We start from the raw sequence: 17,062 nt of genomic DNA, 5'->3' as shown, positions 1-17,062 counted from the left end.
ACATCAAGCCTCACACAGGGACTAATGCAACCCACAGACCATTTAACTAATTCCACCATCAACATATACAATAACAATATGCACGTTTGTTAGAACACTCTGGGGCTGTTGTGTCGTTATATCTTGCGTGATTGAATTCGGTCTGTAGTATAGTAGGGATAAAAAGTCAAAATTCTTAAATATTGTGAAGAACAGTTCTAGCTGTGTGTGCTTTAGTTCACTCTCAGGCCTGCTGCCATTCTGTGTTTTGAGGAGGGACGAGTGTGTGAGTGTGTCTCCTCTGTACAGCTCTGAGTCACTGACTTTGATGAACCCTCTAATGGTTACATTTATTCAAATTATACTAATTGTGTGCATGGTTAATAATTAGTTTTACAGTGCATTATAATTGGGTTAGACTACAAGATGGTTCTGCCTAGATGCTATAATTTATTTGATTTAATTATTCAGAAGTGCCCAAATGGTTTGACATTTTTAATATCATAAAACCACTGACGTATTAAAGCTGAGATAGCCATTGTCTTTTGAGAAGGTCATTTGACTCTCTCCATGAGATATATGATGATTATTTTCCAGTCTATTAAGCTCCTCCACTTAGCACAATTAGCCACTCGCACAAAGGTTAAAGAGAGACACCCCACCCACCTCCCCACCCCTCGGCTGTGGTCACAGTGCATATTAATGAGCAGCTACACTGGTAGGCAGAGAGGCCTGAGCAGGTTTTGAGAGAGAGAGAGAGAGAGAGAGAGAGAGAGACTGGGGATTAGTCTTAAGTACAATGTAAACACTGAGTTCAGTGACTCTCACCAAAGGAATGATGACCTTGTGGTTATTTCTCAGAGATGAAGGTGTAAATAGGGCCAATATGCCTTTTTGTATGAAGTTATTCCATAATGAAATTGTAGGACAGAGACTGAAGCCAAGCACATCCCCAATAGAAAAAACAAACCGGAGAAAGACATTAACATGCAATAACAATTAAAAAAAACAAAGAGAAATTTATGAAACGCACAAAAACCCCCTTCATCTGCACTCAAATCTGTTGTGTTGCTCTAAAGAACATCCTCTTTTAAATCCAATCCAGATGTCCGTGCAATGTTTTTCTTTTGTTTTGTAAACTCGGAAAAGTCTTGTGGATGAAATTTGATTCTATCACTGTGTGAAAGTTGACATAATGAAGTCACATCATCTCTTTCCAAAACACTAGATACAAATTGCTGTTCAAAACAGCCATGAAACCAAATGTTCACAATAATCTATACCTCCCGCCTGCACCTTAATGTATACTAATGAAGTGACACACCCTAAAGTATCATGGATTAAAGCTTATGTTGATGCTAAGTTCCTATATTGCACACAGTGGCTCCGCTCCCACTCTCCTTCTCTGAATGTTTCAGGCTGCTTAATGACAACCATTAGGAGGATGCAATCTCCAAAGGTTGGGAGTAAAGCAACAATTAACCCTCTTCCTGAAGGAGGTACATGGAGCATGGCCTAATGGGAGCATCGTCAGCTCTACATAATCACAGCTCGTCTCTGCCCTCTCCTATAACAGCCGATAAGGAGCACAACATAAGCGTGAAAGGGGAAAATCCAAAGCGTTACACAGTAAACCACAATTTCAGACTCTACGCTTACATCATCCAGCAGAGCCCAAAGGAAAAGTCATGTTGAGTTCAACACTGAGAAATCAAGCACAATGCAATTACATCTTAGCTTTAGCTTGTAACTTCTATCTTTTGAATTTAAAGAATATTTTACTTCATTCTTTTCAAAATCCATTCATTTTACTCATATTCAGTAATGTTTTATCCTGGTCAGGGTTGCAGTGGATCCAGAGTCTGTCCTGGGAACACTAGGCATGAGGCAGGAATACACCCGTCTCTCACAGCACACCGTGTGCACACACATTCTCACACTTTCACATGTATGGGCTTTGTGTGTGTGTGTGTAGCTGATCCACCTACTGACAACAGAAGAACCCAGAGGAAACCTATGGACAGGCAGTAACCCAAGCTCAGGATTGAACATGCGACCCTGGAGCTGTGAGGATTGAATACAGCTGTGATTCCTTCATATTTCTCTATTAATAATAAATCTTTGGTAACCAAATGTGTGTGTATATACGGTGGCACGGTGGTGTAGTGGTTAGCGCTGTCACCTCACAGCAAGAAGGTCCGGGTTTGAGCCCCGTGGCCAGCGAGGGCCTTTCTGTGCGGAGTTTGCATGTTCTCCCTGTGTCCGCGTGAGTTTCCTCCGGGTGCTCCGGTTTCCCCCACAGTCCAAAGACATGCAGGTTAGGTTAACTGGTGACTCTAAATTGACCATAGGTGTGAATGTGAGTGTGAATGGTTGTCTGTGTCTATGGCCCTGTTTACATTATTTCGAATCAGCGGATCATCAGATTAACGTTTTTAAAACGATTCGCGTACACACACAAATATCAGGAAGTGAAGTCCGCGCCGTTTTTCAGCAGTCGCGTCACATGACCAACGTGGCATGACCAACGCCAGCGAATCAGGAAGGTGGATGTCACACCAGCGAATCAGGAAGGTGGATGTCACAGTGACGTTGTCCAATGACGACGTCAGCTAGAGCTCAGCACTGCGTATCCTCGTTCCTCAATGTTTACACAACACCGGATCAGATACGTACTGGGTTGAATACGTGGGCCCTGGCGGATTCAAATTGTTCCGCCTGTGGAGTCGTTTCCCGGCGTTTTAATGTGCACGGACAGTGCATCCGCAACGAAAACGATACGGATACGGTCTAATGTAAACACCACCTATGTGTCAGCCCTGTGATGACCTCGCGACTTGTCCAGGGTGTACCCCGCCTTTCGCCCATAGTCAGCTGGGATAGGCTCCAGCTTGCCTGCGACCCTGTAGAACAGGATAAAGCGGCTACAGATGATGAGATGAGATGAGATGTTGTGAATGAAGCAATTGTGAAATTTAAATACAGCTCCATTAAGGCTTAAGCAGCAGACAAGAATCCTGAGAAAGGCAATTAAACCCCAGACAAGATATTTTTGCTGAACCTTAGAAGTACATTGAAAAAAAAAAGTTTAACTCTCTTCAAAATGTTGCACAATTATGGCATGCAGTTTCACCTTTTGAATTTTATTTTGCATAATCATGTTAAAAATAAAAAAGGAAATCTTTCTTTGTGACTTCAGTTTGTTTTTATTTATTACCAAATACAAAGATGTATCTCTGATAAACAGTAACTGGTGAGTAACAAAAGTATGTGTGTGTTTTCAGGTTGAGTATGAGAATTTATGAGCATGCCTGACAAAAGTACTTGCTAAGCATTCCTGTAGACCACAAGGGGGGGGGGGGGGGGGGGGATCCCAAACACCGTAACCTTTTCTGTTAGTGGCAGAGAACATGCTCTCAAGCTGGGACAGTTGAGTCATTCTTGTTTTGTAAAAGCTGCCTGGAGAAAAAGCAACTTAATTATCATTAGACATGAGAAAACGAACACCAAGCAAAGCAGAAACATCTGATTAACTGTTGCACTAAATATGCATGGTGTTCACATGCTAAAGTCTAACACAGTAGGTTGTCATTATTCGTTTACGACCTTTTGTGACCTTTTAATGCAGACTGTGAGCAGAAGCCAGCTGCTCACTGACAGACGCATGTCCATACCAAATGATTACATGAGCCCTCAAGACATATGAAAAAGTAGCGTGGAAGGAAACCAATCTACAGCTAAGATAACACACGCCTGAGACATGGCTGCCCATAAAATTCCAACAGGCCAATGTTTCTAAAATAAACATCACTTGGCTTCATTTTGGGAAAAGGAGGGGGAACAGACACTACAATAAAACTGATCTGTACTGCGGCTCAAATTGAAAAAATAATATATACACACACACACACACACACACACACACACAAAATCTGCAGCATCCTTCATTTCTTAAATAAGCAGTGTTCTGTTTCTGGCTCGAGTAAGAATGCCTCAGTGAGTCCAAGAAACTATGCGTCATCCCTCAAACACGGCAGGCGCTGTGCAGATCTCTGGAGTCAGCGGTGGTGCGGCAGTCCCAGATGAACTCCGTGCTGCGTATCGGGGCATGACAGATGTTCAGTTGCCTGTCTTCAGTCCTCATAGGTCCAGCTGAACACCCTGCCCCAGGCATCACCTACCAGTAGTGTACCATGAGTCCTGTCATTACATACACATAGATATACACACACAGAGAAAGAGGGAGGAACAGATTTGATGGGATTTAGTCGAATAAAGAGCCAATCAGTAGTGGGTAATCATTCAATCATATGCTTTGTCGCTGAAATGTGTGCCTTATTAGAATAAGAAAGCAATATTACATTTTTTAATAGTAATATTTTAACATTCTATGATAGCATGATAAACCATCATAATAAGATAACAATAAACATAATAATATCATAAAAAAATGAAAATTCCCTCTTTGTGTCCTTTATAACCTGGATGTCATCTCAGAAGGTTTTTCCTTGCTCATTAGGGATCTAAATCTACATCCAGAAATCTGTAAAGCAACTTGTGCCAATATCTATTGCTAAAAGCACTACACAAATAAAAATGAATTACAGAATTAGCAATTCTCTCTAAAAGCTTATCTTAATTTCCCAAATTTCCCCTTGGGGATCTATAAAGTCCATCCATCCATCCATCCATCCATCCATCCATCCATCCATCCATCCATCCATCCATCCATCAGGACCCAGACAAGCTATCATAAACACCCTTACTGGAAGAAATGCAGTAACTCAGCCCTCAGTCCAGGACTTATCTTTATCTGTGTAAACATCTGGCCTTTATACCTGGATATGGCCAGTGCAGTGATAGCAGGATTGTTTTTGTAGCGGCGGCGGGAGATGATCTGAGTCCGGTTCAGTTCTCGGCACAACACCAGGTGTCTCTCCCACCTCGTCCTGGTGCGCTCTGAGAGGAGCATACACAACAAGCCAAAGAGTGAGAAACAAGAGTGCTTTTATTAATGGTCAGCATGTTGTTAAATTGAGAAAAATACATCTAATATAAAGCGTTCACTGTTACAAAGAGTTCCCCCCAATTTAATTTGTGTGTTGTGATACTTATATGCTCTGACGCTGTGCTGTAACCAATGTGCACCAAATTGGATTTGGGTATTATTGCTTTCTAAATTGCATGCCTACATCAGCGAAATTGCTCATCAGTGTTTACCGGCTGTATGTTTAATAACTTTGCCCCATAATTCCTTGCAGCTAGCCCTAATGGCTCGCACGAAACAGCACACAATTATGAACTTTTCTCTGGATCCCTCCAAGTCAAACTTCCAGCAGAGTCTCAACCATGACACTTAAGAGTACCGTAGATACAGTGTAATTGGATTTACAAACAACGTGTTTGAATGACGCTTCATGTTTTATTCCTGCTATTTCATTTCAAGCATTACTTGATATGGAAAAAAAAAAAGAATGGGTTTTCGCAGACAATAGTGTTTCGTTTCCCCAATACTACAAAACAATTTTTTTGTGATATTGTTTCCATAGAACAGCACATTAGAGGCATTAGGGAAGCTTATGGTTGAAATAGTCTTATAACCAACCAATCTAATCCAGCAGCATCCAAGGCAACCAAGAACTAAAGAAAATCCCGGCTCTTGTTCGACGTTGCTTTGCTATTAAGGTGAAGTATATTAGTGTTACCTGTGTCCTCTGCAGACGGGGATACAGCACCCCCCTGAGACACTGACTGCTCGTCATGTCCAGGTAATTGTACCTTTGTATATTCAGTCTTCCATATCTGCAAGAGAGCCACACAACTAATGAAGAAAAAAAATCAAAAGCAATAGAGGCTGTAATCATAAATCAAATTGGGGGGCCATTGATGTAGCACAGGTCTGTGCTCCAATTTGATGCCTAATTTAGAAACCATTTTGATTTAATAACTGCTCTTAGCTCATCTAAAGTGAGTATATGTTACTATCACTGCTTCCTTGGGACTCCAGATCCCAGTCGGCCAGGCATTTTTCAATACCACAGTCATCATATTTGAATATTTTGCAGCTGCAATGCCTTACTATTAAACAAACAAAGCCTTTGAGGAATGATTTATTACCTATACACAGGATTTACTTGTATGAGGACTATTTCCTGTTATTGCTCATTTTGTTATTACCGTATTGCTCATTTAAAATAATGATACAGTCTAAACATCGATAATGCCTAAAGCAAAAAAAAAAAAAAAAAGCGCATATCAACAGTAAGAGTGGTTTAAATTGTAGGGTACTCACCCTAACAATACCATCTGCACAGCCAGTGATAATGACATTGCGTGGGTCCCACTCATACTTCTGTGTGAAGCAGCAGCACAGGATGCTGCCCTCCGGCCCATACGGGGTGTTTACAGAGGCTAGCAGTTGGCCTTTCATTGTCCACAGGTACAGATTTGTCCCTGAACATGACACAATCTCACTCTGAGGAACAAAAAAAGTGGACTATAATGTAATTACGAATCAGGCTTGAACTATTCATACCACAGAGAGAGGCTGAAGCAAATAATACATTTGAAAGAGTTCATGATTCATACCAGTCAGAAATTTGGACACACATACACCTTTCTATAATTTTAGAATAACAACCAAGACATTAGCACGATGAAATAACACATGAGGAGTTAAGCAGAGGCCAAGAAAAGTCTTAAATGAAATTTATTTTTTGGCGGCACAGTGGTGTAGTAGTTAGCACTGTCGGCTCATGGCAAGAAGGTTCTGGGTTCGAGCCCAGCGGCCGGTGGGGGCCTTGGAGTTTGCATGTTCTCCCCGTGTCTGTGTGGGTTTCCTCCGGGTGCTCTGATTTCCCCCACAGTTCAAAGACATGCAGTTAGGTTAACGTGGGGCGGCCTTGGGCTGAAGTGCCCTTGAGCAAGGTACCTAACTCCTGACTGCTCCCCGGGCGCTGTAGTGCGGCTGCCCACTGCTCTGGGTGTGTGTGTGTGTTCACTGCTTCAGATGGGTTAAATGCAGAGGATGAATCTCACTGTGCTTGAAGTGTGCATGTGACAAATAAAGGTTTCTTCTTCTTTTTATATTATATCTCAAATTCCCAACAGTATGAAGCTCTTGGCATCTTTTCAACCAGCTTCATGACGAGCTTCACCCAAGAGGCTTTTGGGAAACAATTTAATTTTAAACAAAATATGTTTATCTTTAAGAAAAAAAAACATCACTACTTATTAAAATGTGTTGATTAACAAAAAAATTACATGAGCTTTAAAATCACGATTTACATTTGTCTTAGAAATAGATTTCAACCATAAGCTTTTATCAGAAAGTTTTAAGAGAATGAAAAATAAAACTTTTGACTCATAGTAGATCAGAATTTGTTTTCTGTACACCTTTTGATTAATCAGATGTGTAAAAGTGAGAGGAGTGTGGAGGCTTTGGCCTCAGTGAGGAGGGAAGGATGTGGCCTCCCCTTCCTCACCATATGGGACGGTTCTGGCAGCAGGCCACAGAGCTGAAAGCGCATCACAGCACATCACTCAGCACAGAAAACGAGCCACCCAGCACTGTGGCCTGAACCTGCCACTCGATTTCCCAGTGATTATAGAGTGCAAAAGGCAAACAGTTAAATAAATACCAGAAGAGAGTAGACAGCTGGAAGTGGGCTAAGAGAACAGGAGGGCAGATGGGAGGCTAAGATAAGCAGTGAGGAAAGCCCCAGGATAAACTCTATGTATATAAACTCACAGTGAGATCGTTGATGGCTAAGGCAGTAACACTGGATGAGTGTGCAGGGAGCTGAGTGATGTAGTTGAGCTCCTCCAGGTCCCACAAGATACACGTCTGGTCCCGAGAGCCACTAATTATCATACTGTGGGACTCGGACACTGCTACACAGGTCACTGTGTCTGTGTGTCCATATAGGGCCTGTGAATGGGATGGAAACACACACACACACATATAAACAAAAGAAAGAAAGAAAGAAAGAAAGAAAGACAGAAAGACAGAAAGAAAGAGAAAGAGAGAAAGAGAGAAAGAAAGAAAAAGAGAAAGAAAGAAAGAAAGAAAGAAAGAGAAAGAGAGAGAGAAAAAAAGAAGGAAAGAGAAAGAAAGAGAGAGAGAGAAAGAGAGAAAGAAAGAAAGAAAGAAAGAAAGAAAGAAAGAAAGAAAGAAAGAAAGAGAAAAAGAAAGAAAGAAAGAAAGAAAGAAAGAAAGAAAGAAAGAAATCAAAATGGAGTATCCTAAATAACATTATACTCTCCAAACAGTCAACTAACCATCCATAGCAGGGATTGTTAACTCACTACTGACTACGTTTACATGCACATCCAAATCGAGCTGCTGTCGGTAATCGAGCTGAAGGTCCCAGCAGGGTGCCAGAGAAATCCAATCCTACATGCACACAACTGAAATCGGGCTATTGTGTGAGGTGCATTGTGCACCCGAGCCACAGGTGGCGCAACACGCCCCATCGTGTTGGTACACTTCCGGTTGTCGTCATGAAGAAGAGCTATTCAAGAGTATAAACAAAGTTATCAGTTCCGTGTTCTCCATTGCGTGTTTTTCTCCCGTCCATGAATTTTAATATATTCAACTCCTTAAGCTGAATGAGCATGAACTCTGTCTCCTCATTGCTCCAGAAGTGCACGTTTCTGCTTGCCTGTGGCAGTGGGGGCGTGGTCAAGCGCCGGTCTGTGACAGGAGGGCGGAGCCAGGGAAGGTGAGTGACAGAATTACTACACCTGACGGTAATTAACCTGTGTTTGTGTGTCTTCCCAGTAACCGCGCCCTATTTAAGGAGGCAGAGGGAAAGCAGAGGGGACAGCTCATCCCGGGACTAGAACACAGCGCGCGCGTGTGTGTGTTTCTCTCAAGAATAAAAGTAGGCTGTTAAACTGAAAAGTCTGACAATAAAAAGCCTATTAGTACCAGAAGCTTTGTCCTGCCGTCCTCTGTGCTCCACCCACACTTCAGAGAGCTCTACATCGCCATTTTCTCTTCTTCGTTTGTTCCTCCTGACCTCTTCTGCTGCTCGCTACTACTGTTGTCATGCCGACTGAGGCTGTTGTGTTTCCCGCTTGTGGTCTCGTCACTCGTCACTTCCGGAAGTAGCTCGACAACTAGCTCGATAGGGTATACATGCACAAAGTAGCTCGGCAGAAATCGCATAAACTAGGTCGTGTAGCTCGATTCCGAGAAATCAAGTTCGGTTCAATTTCAGCCGAATTAAGGTGTATACATGGCATTTTGAACTTCGATTTCAGTCGAGCAACGGCAGAAATTCGATTCTCTCTATGTGCATGTAAACGTAGTGACAGACCGCAGGCTGAATGTGGACCCAGCAAAGTGTTTCATGAAAGTATATCAAAGTATTTTCACTGAGCACTTCAAAAATACTGTAGCAGAGCTACATGCATGGGGGGACAAAAAAACAAAATTCGGCTACAGTTCAGTTTTCAAAATATTGACCTGTACGGCTTTTGGAGCAGATCTTCTATTGCGATTTGTTGCAGCCAATCACAGGGATTTATGTAAATTATTTAGCAGAAGGCAGCTCATCAATCCAGAGATAGCTACAGGGCTTGAGAGATGAGTTCAGACAGGAAAAAGTTCTCGCAGACCTTCAAAGGTTTTTCTTCTTTGGTCTGCTTACATGATTTGTTTAAAAATGTTGGCAATGAAAATAGGATGTGTGAAGATGATTGGACAGGAAGTGTGTGTGTGTGTGTGTGTGTGTGTGTGTGTGTGTGTGTGTGTGTGTGTGTGTGTGTGTTTATTCTCCCCATATCAAATTAAAAAGTAAAATGTCTCATCTGTTCAGAGTCAGGTGGCACGGTGGTGTAGTGGTTAGCGCTGTCGCCTCACAGCAAGAAGGTTCTGGGTTTGAGCCCAGCAGTCGACGAGAGCTTTTCTGTGTGGAGTTTGCATGTTCTCCCTATATCTGCGTGGATTTCCTCCGGGTGCTCCGGTTTCCGCCACAGTCCAAAGACATGCAGGTTAGGATAACTGGTGACTCTAAATTGACCGTAGGTGTGAATGTGAGTGTGAATGGTTGTCTGTGTCTAAGGCTACATTTACATTAGACCGTATCTGTCTCGTTTTCTTCGCGGATGCACTGCCCGTTTACATTAAAGCGCCTGGAAATGCCGGGAAACGGGAATCCGCCAGCGTCCACGTATTCAATCCAGATCGTGTCAGCTCCGGTGCTGTGTAAACATTCAGAATACGCGGATACGCTGTGCTGAGCTCTAGCTGGCGTCTCATTGGACAACGTCACTGTGACATCCACCTTCCTGATTCGCTGGCGTTGGTCATGTGACGCGACTGCTGAAAAACGGCGCGGACTTCCACCTTGTATCACCTTTCATTAAAGAGTATAAAAGTATGAAAATACTGCAAATATTGATGCAAATACTGCCCATTGTGTAGTTATGATTGTCTTTAGGCTTGCCATCCTTCCACTTGCAAGTGGTAAGTGATATGCGCTGGGATCACACACACAGCGGCTCAGTCTCGAATCGTGGCTTGTGCACTTCACTCGCGCGCTGTGTGAGCTGCGCAGGGCCAGAGTGCGCACCCTCCAGAGGGCACTCGCTGTTCAGGGCGGAGTGATTTGGAGCGCAGGATGCCTGCGGAGCCGAGCGTATCCGTGTATTGGCGTTGCTGTGTGCACGCAAATCGTGTATTGGTGTAGCTGTGTGCACACTAATCGTTTTAAAAACGTTAATCTGATGATCCGCTGATACGGTCTAATGTAAACATGGGCTATGTGTCAGCCCTGTGATGACCTGGCGACTTGTCCAGGGTGTACCCCGCCTCTCACCCATAGTCAGCTGGGATAGGCTCCAGCTTGCCCTCAACCCTGCACAGGATAAGCGGTTATGGATGGATGGATAGATGGATGTTCAGAGTTAGTGTTGCTAATCAAAAGTTGTAACATGAAATGGCACACAAAACGCCACTAATTTGTATGGTCTTATTTATACTAATCATTAAAGGTAAAGCATTAAAAGGTAAACTGTCCACATTCAATCATGTGAGCTGCTTATCCAGACATTTGTAAGTAAGGAATTTTTTGCCACTGGACCTTGATGCATTTTGGTTGAATACACCTGATCTATAGACTGTTACCAACCTGCCACGTAACTGTCATGAACATGCCTACTGCATGATTTTCAGATAAACATTATCAGTTTATGGTTGGTGTTTAGTAGATTATCTGTAGATGGACTATAGACGATGAGCTTTTTCTGTTTGGTTTTGCTTTACTTGAATGGTGAAATTTATAAATTGTATTTTTCAGTAGATGATCTGTAAACTAGTCCCTATTGGTATTAAAATTTCAAATCCAACCCATGTATTTTTTTTCCTTCTCGCTGGTAACAAGAGAAAATAATAATAAACCATGATACTTTTTTTCACCATTTCTTGGAATCAACATGTGTTTCTGCATAATGGGGTGCCTGACCTGTTTGAGTTTCATGTACTTGAGCTTGTCCTTTCTGATGGAAACATCCCACACACAAACCACTGTACTGTTCCCAGCTGTGATGATGATATTACTGTTGGGACATGCAGCGCACACGGCCTCTCCCCAGTCTGACAGACCTTCCCACACTGCAAAGTCCTGATACACAATACAAGCCATGATCCCCTTCAGAAAATCAGTCAGTCATATGATGCACTGATAAAAAAAGTGACTACATGAATGACATGTATAAGCACCTTCTCTGTTGTGTAATTGCCAAATGAGCATGTGTTGTCATAGTAACCCCAGCAGAAGTAAGTATTCCAGAGAGGAGGCATGAGCAACTTGTTCTTCTCCATAACAAATAGATCTCTTTCTCCACAAATGATTTGGCCGATAGGCCCGTGCATCAGCTCTAGGCAAGCACACATAAAGGCATCGGTATTTATATGGTACACAACACATTGTGCAATCAAAACATCTCTTGATATTTAAACTCCAACTCGATTCTGGAAACTTTATGAGTCATATAAACCCCTGTCTGCAATGCTACATGCTTAGGAATCTAATCTAAACACACATAAATAGAGACAGAGTTATTCTTTTTGATCAAAATGATAAAATGAAATGAGAAGGAGAGAGGATTGGAGTTAGAGAGAGAGAGAGAGAGAGAGAGAGAGAGAGAGATTTCATCTCATTTTCCGAGCAGACCCTTTTGGGATATTCAGATTATTAAATAAGCCTCAGTGGCAGCATCATCAAGATGCGCCTAACAAATAGAATAAGCTGCTGCCCCTCTGCCTGAGAAAATTAGCCCATGAACAGTCTAGCCAGCATCTTCTTCCCTGCAGCTCCTATCGCTCCCAGCGGACATGGCCCCATCTTGTAAAAAAATAATTGAGGGTGGGACAAAATAATAAGGTGGCTAAGAATGATTAAATGAGGGTATTTCTGAAACACAGTGCTGCATGTTTTTTCTGTCAAAGCCACAAACTATATGAGCAGCTTGGTACCTTTTAAAGGCTGGACTGATGGCTTCAGTTTGTCCAGTTTAAAGAAAAATGGGGTGATGTGATTGGCTCCAGTCATCTCTTTGCTTGTAGAGCTCTTGTGTACAATACGGCTTGGGTGAGGCTTTGTGAAAAGCTGCCAAATAAACATTTATGATCTTAGTAATCATTGCGTTTATGTAAATGAACTTGTCCATAGCCAAGGAAACTCTAATGGACTGATTACTGCTGGTAAGTTCAACATTAGCAAGTAAACTAAGTGCTTGTTTCTCCAAATACAGATGAATCAAAATTCTAAATCACAGCTATTATTAAATTAAACACAGTAGGTTTTTATCTTAACATAATATAAAAAATAGTGCTTTAAAGGAGAACTGAAGGCAAATTTTTTATTATCAAAATTCTATTTATCTCTCATTTTATTAAATACAGGAATGCATTTCTGATAGCCATTTTGTCACTGCTATAGCAAGTTATGAGTGTTTGAAATATGCTCTGTAATATATCAGTCCATATGTCAAAGCAATGGCCGTAAACGAGATTCGTTGAGACCTGTGCGAAACATCGTAGGACAGAAGTAAAACATACAGCGGAAATCAAAGTGACCAACATCTGCCAATGTTGTCAAAAGACACGTGCGCCCTCTTTCGAATGCTGATGTAATCAAGCCGGAAGTTTTGTTTGTTTTAATAGCAATCAGGAAAGTTTGAAAAAAGTAGGCAGCAATCAAACTCGTTTTTGTGCAATATTTCATTTGGAAAACAGTTTTCAAAATGGCGGCGCTGACACCTGGCTGGCACTTCACATTTTGAAGTCTTGGACAAGTCTAGTGAAGATCGCACGGATAAGTGACACCTACCATGGACCAAACAAACTAAATTCAATATGGCTAAAAACCGAATAGGCCGATAAGTATAATATTTAGTTGCAATTAGTTGCCAATACGAGTCATGATATAAGGTTACTAAAACCGAAAACGTAATTGAATCACACGTTAATTAAGAAATAAAGAAAGTTTAAAAATGACTTCAGTTCCTCTTTAAGTCTTCAAGATGTGGCAAATAACTGGATATATCACGATCAGATCTGAAACAATATGCGTGTGTGTTCATCATAATATTTAAAATGCTATAAATGTTAATCAGGTTGTTACTGAGCACCTGTTTGGGAATTTGACCGAAGTTGCTGATGTAGCCGAGAACTGTGCTTTTCTTTAATGGGTTCTTCATGCTCTCAGCATCGTGCTTGTCTGTGTAGAAGTAAGGGTGGAAGGTATTGAGGGCCTCCACTGCAGCTGGACCCTGCTGTTTATAGCCAAAAATCAGATCGATCCACAGGTGTAGATTTGCACTCACATAGTCACTCTCCAATGCCTGGGGATAGAAAATACACAAAGTCAGCCTGCATCCAAGAATCCTGAAAACAATATAGAGCCAGAATTATAATCCTAAGCATACAATAATAACTTTTGATGACTAATGGCAAAGCCTCAATAAACATATTACAACTTTAAATGTGTTTAAAAATATATGCGGGGAAAAGCTTGCACAAGAGGCACTTTGATAAAGGCGAGAAATTAAAATGTGATTGCATTTGAAATTGCGATTACATTCAGAACATTCGATCTTAAAAATCACAGAAAAAAAATATTAAGGGCTAAAAACCTCATTTTGTTGGTGCTTATATTTGGTTGCCTTCTTGCATGTTGGTGAAACTTTGAAAAGGGCACGAGGGCCAAAGCAGCTCTAATAAGGCTATTCTTAATATGAGAGAAAAAAAAAAAGCCAACCAGTATTAACAGCCAACTATAACTACAGATCTCAGTGGTGGAAGTTTTCTATATTGTCTTTAGTTCATTTGCATATGAAGGAAAACAAGCAGACAAAATAGCTCATTTTGTATGATACGAATATTGCTCAGTAGATTGGGAGCTGATAAAGCCTGGCCCTTATATGCCTGCAAGCATTGCAAGGAGAGAAGGAAAGCATTCATTCCAATAAGCTGCAAGCTACAGTAATGGAGTTATGAGAGACTGCAGATATTGTGGTTGCTCTGAATTGGCCCTGTTATCATGTAATGACAATGGCGTTAAGTAGAGTAATGGGGCTTCCTTGATGAACTCAACAAGTGCCTATTATCTCTGGAACAACACAAAGCAGAGCAGAGCCAGACACATTTAACTCTTTCCAAATGCATCCACCAGGATATGAATGCCAAAAAGGTGGTACACAAAATAACAATGCCAAATGGTGACTTTGTTTTGGTGGGACTGAACATGCACACTGGTGACATCCTCTATGAGCAGAAAAGAGACAACACTGACGGGCAGAAGCTGTTCATTCTGTGACTCTACTCTGACAGTCTAGACTGAGGAAGACTACTGACTTCTCTGTGCATGCGAATGAACTCCTGAGGATCTCCTTTGGCCCAAGGTGGCAACACAATATCCCCCAGAGATGTTCCATCCTGCATGCAACCTGAAATAAAAACATATTATTATACATACAGGACACTTTTTCGATGGAATAAAAACATGTATTCTATTCCCTTCCAGCGGGTTTCATTCATTTGGTTTGATAGCATGCAATATCGTTAGCATATCGCTTATCCTACGTGTATTACATCATTCTACCCAATTGAGAATTAGCTTTGAATATTGTTTACGATATTGCATGCTTGTCAAGACAATATGACGTCATAAAGTCGGAGATGTAAAACTTCCATGCTAGCAAGCAACTGCGACAATTTGTAAACAAACATGGCCACCAGGTTCGCTTTGTTAAATATGGAAGATTTTGAGAGAATTTTGAAAGAGAAAGACACACTGAACACCAGAAAGGAATGTGTGTGTATGTATGTATGTATGTACGTGTATGTATGTATGTATGTATGTATGTATGTATGTATAATAATATTGGCTGGCTTTTTTTCGTGGTCTATCAGATATATTCCATTCAGCGAGCATGATACTGAACTCATCTTCGACTCATTCTATATCATGCTAGCTGAATGGAATATATCTGATATACCACTCAACGCCAACCAATAGTATTTAAATATAGCGCGGAAACATTTCATCCAAAGTGTAAGTATCATGACAAATAGACTTCTATGACAAAAAACTATATGGTCTAGATTAGTGGTTCACAAAATGGAAGCCAGGGGGTCCATAATCTTTTAAAAAAAAATGTTGTTACAGTGGTAATCACAGCTGTATACCAAAGCTATTATGTTTATTATAACGTTCTTCTCATCATTAGCATATTTTAGTGGTACCTTGAATTGTATGGGTTAAATCCAAAACTCGCTAATTCAAAACCAAGCAAGCCTAAATAATATCAACTTAATCTAATGTGTCTAACCAAATGTCAGTTCAGGAATAAAAACCTCTATAGTTCTAATAAATAGACAGGATATTACTGCACACATTTAAATAGTGTTCAAAGAAAAATAAATCTGTACCGTGGGGGTCTGTGAATTAATTACACTTAAGGGCCTTGGCTATAAAAGGTGTGAGAAGCCCTGGGCTAGATAATTAGGTAAGATTACATACATACATACAAAAAAAAAAAAGAGCTGCGTTTTAAATATATTTTTTTCTGTTTCTAGGCTGAACTCCAAAGGTAAGGCCTTATCAAACTTAAAGTGCTCAAGAAGATAATGAAGTCTGGTAGGTATTAAGCATAATTATCACCACAACTGTATATTCTTTATTTTAGGGATGAATCAACATTATTTTTATTCATAACAAGTACAAGTTTTGGGCGGCACGGTGGTGTAGTGGTTAGCACTGTCGCCTCAGAGCAAGAAGGTCCTGGGTTTGAGCCCAGCGGCCAGCAAGAGCCTTTCTGTGTGGAGTTTGTATGTTCTCCCCGCGTCTGTGTGGGTTTCTTCCGGGTGCTCCAGTTTCCCCCACAGTCCAAAGACATGCAGGTTAGGCTAATTGGTGGCTCTAAATTGACCGTAGGTGTGAATGTGAGTGTGAATGGTTGTTTGTCTCTATGTGTCAGCCCTGTGATGACCTGGCGACTTGTCCAGGGTGTACCCCGCCTCTCGCCCATGGTCAGCTGGGATAGGCTCCAGCTTGCCTGCGACCCTGTAGAACAGGATAAGCGGCTACAGATAATGGATTGATGGAAGTACAAGTTTTCTGGTCTGTGTTGTTATTTATACCAATATGGATATATTCCTAGGCATCCTTCAGTCTCGAGAGACTATGGAGTTGCGCTCTGGGTATTGATTCTGGTACAGCACCGGGTGCGGCTGGACAGACCAATGCGGGAGTGACAGTCTCTCCCGCACAGAGCACACATGAAGTCTGACGCTGATCTGTCAGACTGGGCTCTGGCTTTCCTTCTCTGTCTCTTTGTCTCTGATTCTTGGGCAAGCGTCTTTTTGAATGTGGAGAGGCCTTTCTGGACAGTCTGTCTCCAGACTGATCGTTCTGAGGCTGCCGCTTCCCAGGTGTTTAGGTCGATGCCCAAGGCCTTGATGTCCCTCTTGCAGGTGTCCTTGTAATGCAGCTGTGGTCTGCCTGTGGAGCACTTTCCCTGCACTAACTCACCATACAGGAGATCCTTGGGGATCCGACCATCGTCCATA

At 41.6% G+C, this 17,062-nt stretch overlaps 1 protein-coding gene across 2 annotated transcripts in view; it reads right to left on the bottom strand.

Moving 5' to 3' along the window:
• Positions 1–3,167: 3,167 nt before the first annotated feature.
• wdfy4 (WDFY family member 4) overlaps positions 3,168–17,062 on the bottom strand; it is a 71,832-nt gene continuing 57,937 nt past the window's right edge. The window contains exons 53-62 of one of the 2 annotated variants that reach the window (XM_060925930.1): positions 14,846–14,937; positions 13,621–13,833; positions 12,464–12,596; positions 11,708–11,865; positions 11,451–11,609; positions 7,730–7,909; positions 6,272–6,454; positions 5,685–5,781; positions 4,818–4,938; positions 3,168–4,179 (exon numbers count right to left, since the gene is read on the bottom strand). In XM_060925930.1, coding sequence (XP_060781913.1) covers positions 4,113–4,179; positions 4,818–4,938; positions 5,685–5,781; positions 6,272–6,454; positions 7,730–7,909; positions 11,451–11,609; positions 11,708–11,865; positions 12,464–12,596; positions 13,621–13,833; positions 14,846–14,937 — 1,403 coding nt within the window. In that variant the 3' untranslated portion in view covers positions 3,168–4,112. The other variant, XM_060925931.1, reaches the window with a different exon arrangement.

Source organism: Neoarius graeffei, chromosome 7 (genome assembly GCF_027579695.1).
Source record: "Neoarius graeffei isolate fNeoGra1 chromosome 7, fNeoGra1.pri, whole genome shotgun sequence".
NCBI lineage: Eukaryota > Metazoa > Chordata > Actinopteri > Siluriformes > Ariidae > Neoarius > Neoarius graeffei.
Note: the sequence above shows the minus strand (reverse complement) of the source record. Positions and strands in the feature narration are given on the sequence as shown.